This window comes from Coregonus clupeaformis, chromosome 12 (assembly GCF_020615455.1).
Source record: "Coregonus clupeaformis isolate EN_2021a chromosome 12, ASM2061545v1, whole genome shotgun sequence".
In the NCBI taxonomy this organism is placed as follows: Eukaryota; Metazoa; Chordata; class Actinopteri; order Salmoniformes; family Salmonidae; genus Coregonus; species Coregonus clupeaformis.
In genome coordinates, this window is record NC_059203.1 from 14,785,777 (window position 1) to 14,791,776 (window position 6,000).

The 6,000-nt window shown below is 42.2% G+C and overlaps 2 protein-coding genes across 7 annotated transcripts in view; one reads left to right on the forward strand and one right to left on the reverse strand.

Moving 5' to 3' along the window:
- The window catches only part of nisch (nischarin), a 46,958-nt gene extending 46,237 nt beyond the window's left edge, over positions 1 to 721 (reverse strand). For 2 of the 6 annotated variants that reach the window (XM_041891820.2, XM_041891821.2), the window contains exon 1: positions 360 to 721. In XM_041891820.2, coding sequence (XP_041747754.2) covers positions 360 to 440 — 81 coding nt within the window. In that variant the 5' untranslated portion in view covers positions 441 to 721. Of the gene's footprint in view, positions 1 to 316 lie in introns of all 6 variants that reach the window. The other 4 variants (XM_041891818.2, XM_041891817.2, XM_041891819.2 and 1 more) reach the window with 4 other exon arrangements.
- Positions 722 to 2,993: 2,272 nt separating this feature from the next.
- wu:fb55g09 (coiled-coil domain-containing glutamate-rich protein 1) lies at positions 2,994 to 4,440 on the forward strand. The gene has a single exon (XM_041892956.1). The coding sequence runs from the start codon at positions 3,430 to 3,432 to the stop codon at positions 4,129 to 4,131; it is 702 nt and encodes a 233-aa protein (XP_041748890.1). The 5' UTR covers positions 2,994 to 3,429; the 3' UTR covers positions 4,132 to 4,440.
- Positions 4,441 to 6,000: the final 1,560 nt, after the last annotated feature.

The window sequence follows — 6,000 nt, forward strand, 5'->3', positions numbered from 1 at the left end:
TAAGAACATTTCATAGTGAGCTAGTTGACTGTCTGTATGAAAATGTTGCTGTGTTTCACGATAAATGCTCAATTAGCTTGGTAGCTATAGCTAGCTAGCTACCTTCAAGAGACATTACGTAGCTTGAAAACCATGGTCATGCAATTTTAATATGTATACATACATGTCAATAAGCATGAGGCTTTTAAAATTGTAGCACGCATGCAGTTATAAAGCTTGGGAATAATTTAGCTATATAGCTACGTTACTGTGATTGCTTGCTACGTTATATATTTGCTTCTACGTGACATTAAAACAAGAAACTACAAGTACTTACTAGCTAGCTAACTAGATTGCTAACGCTAGCTACATGAACGTACAGTGTAATTCTCCACGAGTTCCGATCCAACGATGGAAACCTTTTTTTCAACGACATCTTCGGGAAATACGAAAGTATCCATCTTGAAATCACGATATAAAAAAACACAATCAGAAGAAAAAAAACGGGTCAATTGTGTTTTAACTAAGGTCCTCGGCGGATGTACAGTGCTAGCTAGCTAGCTTCTCCTCCATCTTTGTTGTGACAAACAGCCAGCTGCGGTCTGGTTGAATCCCGGAAAACAGCCAGTTTGCTAAACACATCTAGAGGCGTTGTCCTTTCCCTGCCATTAATAGCCTAGTTCTAAATCTGTGAACTGACTGACTGTCTTGGTACCAGTGCATGATTTAGTAGTCAGCCCAATGCTGAATTAAGATTAGATTAACCTACTTATCCAGCAATAGGTTTATCTGAATCTAAAAATAACTGTCCTGTCTGTGGATCGTCGAGACTCTCAACCAGTGACAGTAATCACCAAAATGGACAAGGGTTTAATATAATCATTCAACCATTTATCTTGATGATAGACACTGCATGACATGGTGTCTGTGCGCACCAATACATTATCTCGGATTAATCGGAGATAATTAATTAATTCCGGATGAATAATAATAATATGCCATTTAGCAGACGCTTTTATCCAAAGCGACTTACAGTCATGCGTGCATACATTTTTTTTTGGTGTGTGGGTGGTCCCGGGGATCGAACCCACTACCTTAGCGTTACAAGCGCCGTGCTCTACCAGCTGAGCTACAGAGGACCACGAATAGCTGTCTGTCCATGTGGTTTCTTTATTTTATTATTTATTTAACTCTTATTATTATCTATCCTGATGCCTAGTCACTTTACCCTGCCTTCATGTACATATCTACCTCAAATACCTCGTTCCTCTGCACGTTGATCTGGTATTGGTACTCCCTGTATATAGCTCCATTCTTTACATTTACATTTTAGTCATTTAGCAGACGCTCTTATCCAGAGCGACTTCTGTATTTTATTTTATTCCTCTTGTTACTCTTTTATTTTTAAACACTGCGTTGTTGGGAAGGGCTTGTAAGCAAACATTTCACGGTAAAGTCAACACCATTTGAGTTGTATTCGGCGTATGTAACAAATACAATTTGATTTGACTTGATCTATTGGGCAATTTCTTTTTCACTGAGCCCCTCATGCGAACAGGACTAAAAAACAGGAGAGAGAAGGGGGGGGTACCTTATCATACATGTTTTCAGTTTGTTAAGTATGCCCATAAAGAATGATAGAGCCCTCTAGTGAGCTAATAGCATGGCAGCGCCATTGAGGGCTTCCACCATTTTAATGTCGTCAACTGGGTGGGACTTCCAACTTCATTGGCTGATCCCTCCTGGTGACCCTGTTGGAGTCATGTCCAACCGGGTCATCTGGAGGGATCAGCCAATTGTGAAGAAGAATGGTGATTGCCTCAATGGGGCTGCCCATGCGCTCACAGACGCCATAATAGGAACTATATAGGGATGCTTTCTGTATCATTCTCTATGGCATAGCCCCATAGTTTAAAATCTAATTTTATTTGTCACATACATGTGTTTAGCAGATGTTATTGAGGGTGTAGCAAAATGCTTGTGCTTCTAGCTCCGACAGTGCAGTAATATCTAACAAGTAATATCTAACAATTTCACAACATATATCCAATACACACAAATCTAAGTAAAGAATGGAATTCAAGAATATATACATATATGGACAAGCAATGACAGAGCGGCATGGACTAAGATACAATAGAATATTATAGAATAGAATGCAGTATATACATATGAGATGAGTAGTGCAAGATATGGAAACATTATTAAAGTGACTAGTGTTCCATTTCTTAAAGTGGCCAGTGATTTCAATATGCAGCAGCAGACTCTAATGTGCTAGTGATGGCTATTTAACAGTCTGATGGCCTTGAGATAGAAGCTGGCCTTACAGGGGTATTCAACCGGGGGTCCGTGGAGGTAATGCAAGGGGTCCGTGAAAATATCTCCATAAAAAAAGTGGAACAAATATTGTTTTTATGTCAATGTTTTTAATAATATCGCTAGCAACATTCGTATTGTAAACAACAATCTTTGAGAAATATGGGCTAAATGTGAATTGTAGCCTATGTGTTGACAATCTTTGTGTGTTGGTGGGCGTGACTGTTGTTGCCAGAACAATTACTCTGCTATTACGAGCCTATACGACTGTATCAGTGTCCATTTGACAGTAGAAAATGCAACAGTCAGTGGATTGAGGGTTTCTTTATTCTGTAAACTGGCTACATTGTGTCACTGTCACCTAACTTTTTCGTGCAGTACGTGTGCAACGGGATTAAGTCCAATGCAACGATGCACCCCAAACGTCATAAAAAGAATTGGACTATTACTGTCTGAAAGGGTTGGTGTTTTCATAATTCCAGCTCGATTAGCAAATCGTTTTGATTGTTGTCAAATATTTGTTTGCTATTTGCGCATAAAATACATTCATTCTCATAAATACACAGGCTTCTGGATATATATTTGTTAGACGTATTTAAAGTTTTGGCAGTGAAACATGGAACACCCCCGCGTATCTAGCCAACAGTGGAATGTTCCATTCCTATATAAACCACTCGAGCGGACTTCCCAGTACCATTTGCAACTGTCATTTCAGTTGGACAAAACACACAACAACAACAACAGGGTCACTAGTTAGCTACCAATTAAAATAAGCAAGAAATACACCTGAAACTCTAGACTTATTTTTCGATCTTCTATAGTCGTATTTCTAAAAAACTACTATTTGACGAGAGAAAAGGGGTGTGACAGACAAGATAGCGCAGCTGTAGCGGCGAGCAGGTCAAACTGCCTGTACTAGAGGCGCGCTACCAGGCTATGTACTCTCTAAAGCCAGTGGTCAAGAAAAAAACGAAGAAGATTGTAAAAAGGTAGACTTTTAGGGGTTTTCGTGTGGTGATCCACGAAATTATACGAAACCCCATACAGAGAAATTACAATTTCTTTGTTACCTAGCCGCTGACAGCAGCGGAGAAGAGAATGTAAGGCTCAGGGAAGCACGTAGCTGCGTTTCTAATGCTTTTCGAAGAAGATATGTATGGGAAGGCCATGATGTGCCAGTGGCGGGTCTACAGTGACAGACCTGTCTGCAAAGACCAACAACAGAAGGAGGGGCAGCAGGCGAGGAGATGGGACAACAGCAAGCTTAGTTGGTCCAAGAACGGGAGGAGGCAGCAAGGGTATCGGGGGAAGAGAGGAAGGGTGCATGGGCATCATCATCCTCACCACTCCAGCCAGTTCTACAAACAGAACCGACCGACTCGTATGATGACGTCACTGCGTCCTGTCAACATCAAAGGCAACAGAGCGCCAGGAATGAGAGCTCCGAGGAACACCAACCAGTTCCTGATGCACGAAAAATACCAGATGATGCATATGCGTTCGGACTCCATCGGCACAGACAGTGGGTCTGACTGCGAAACTGATTTCACGGACATGGACTCGTATCTAGGCGTGCTAGAGAACGCAAGGGGCGCCCTCCTCGACAGTCCAGATCTCACAACAACGCCAGCACGGTTCTTCCCCCGACAACTGGCCAAGTGCCAGCAGTTTCCCTTCTTCAGTTTAGGGAATTTGTACCAAGAGGAGCAGGAGAGTAACAGTATGCAGTATTTCCCGTCAGAAAACGACGTGATGCAGAGTGAAGATTTCATGCAGAAAGACTTCAATGACTTTTGTGACACATTCAGTGGGACCGAACCACCCATAGACATGTAAAGGGACCTGGTATGTAAATGTAATGTATTTCTGTTTACATTAAATGTATGTTTACATTACATGTAGGAGAGAAAACATACCTCAATTCAACAGGTATTGGTTACTGTTACAATATTTGATTGTTTTCTGATACTGTCTGTTTATGGTGTTATTGACAATGCTGTGTTGGGGGAGTGGTTAAGTGGGTAGGAGTGAGACCTACGAGCCAATCACATCCGAGCTCGTTGGATTATTCTACACCATTTCTTGATGCTGTCATTGTCATTATTGAAAACGCTTCGAACAATAAAGAACTGCTTCTTATGAAAATCTGTTTCAAACTACTTTTGTTTTGATAATTACACTGTTGTATAGTCAAATAAGCAACAGTATCGTTAGGATCATATTTATTTCGAAATATATTTCTTACATTTATTGCCAGCAGAAGAATATATGTCAGTATGTCATAACTAGGCTACATTTTAGGTTAGAACCAAACATTTTGGTAGGATGGTAGGATTATTTAATCACCACATAAAAGAAAAGTGAATTGGTGGGTTCTAGAATGGGTTCTAGAATCTAAATGCAGCAACAAAGGAGGTGGGGTGGGCGGAAGCCATTCAACGCCAGAGGACATATTATTCCGACAGACTGTATAGAACAACATGATACTGGAATAGGATCACTCTCATAAATATCTAATCATAGCTAAGTACTGTATTTAATGTGTTTGTCATGGTTCTCTTGTGTGTGTGTGTGACTACTACAGCGTTCAAATCCACTTAGTACAGTGTAATAAGCAGTAGAGATACAGAGAAACTGGAACAAATAGAACCACAGTGGTTGGAAAATATACTACATGGCCAAAAGTATGTGGACACCCCTTCAAATTAGTGGATTCGGTTATCTCAGCCACACCCGTTGCTGACAGGTATTAAATCGAGCACACAGCCATGCAATCTCCATAGACAAAGTAGAATGGCCCATACTGAAGAGCTCAATGACTTTCAACGTGGCACCGTCATAGGATGCCACCTTTCCAACAAGAGCTGCCCCGGGTCAACTGTAAGTGCTGTTATTGTGAAGTGGAAACGTCTAGGAGCAACAATGGCTCAGCCGCGAAATGATAGGCCACACAAGCTCACAGAACGGGACCGCCGAGTGCTGAAGCGCGCAGCGCGTAAAAATCGTCTGTCCTCGGTTGCAACACTCACTACCCGAGTTCCAAACTGCCTCTGGAAGCAACGTCAGCACAAGAACTGTTCGTCGGGAGCTTCATGAAATGGGTTTCCATGTCCTAAGATCACCATGCGCAATGCCAAGTGTCGGCTAGAGTGGTGTAAAACTCGCCGCCATTGGACTGGAGCAGTGGAAACGCCTTCTCTGGAGTGATGAATCACACTTCACCATCTGGGAGTCCGACTGACTAATCTGGGTTTGGCGGATGCCAGGAGAACGCTACCTGCCCCAATGCATAATGCCAACTGTAAAGTTTGGTGGAGGAGGAATAATGGTCTTGGGCTGTTTTTCATGGTTCGGGCTAGGCCCCTTAGTTCCAGTGAAGGGAAATCTTAACGCTACAGCATACAATGACATTCTAGACGATTCTGTGCTTCCAACTTTGTGGCAACAGTTTGGGGAAGGCCCTTTCCTGTTTCAGCATGACAATGCCCCCATGTACAAAGCGTAAATGTAAATGTAAATGTACAAAGCGAGGTCCATGCAGAAATTGTTTGTCAAGATCGGTGTGGAAGAACTTGACTGGCCTGCACAGAGCCCTGACCTCAACCCTATCGAACGCCTTTGGGATGAATTGGAAAGCTGACTGCGAGCCAGGCCTAATTGCCCAACATCAGTGCCCAACCTCACTAATGCTCTTGTGGCTGAATG

Bases quoted from the DNA above. Each gene is read 5' to 3' on its own strand.
- wu:fb55g09 (XM_041892956.1), top strand. From the start codon at position 3,430: ATGCTTTTCGAAGAAGATATGTATGGGAAGGCCATGATGTGCCAGTGG.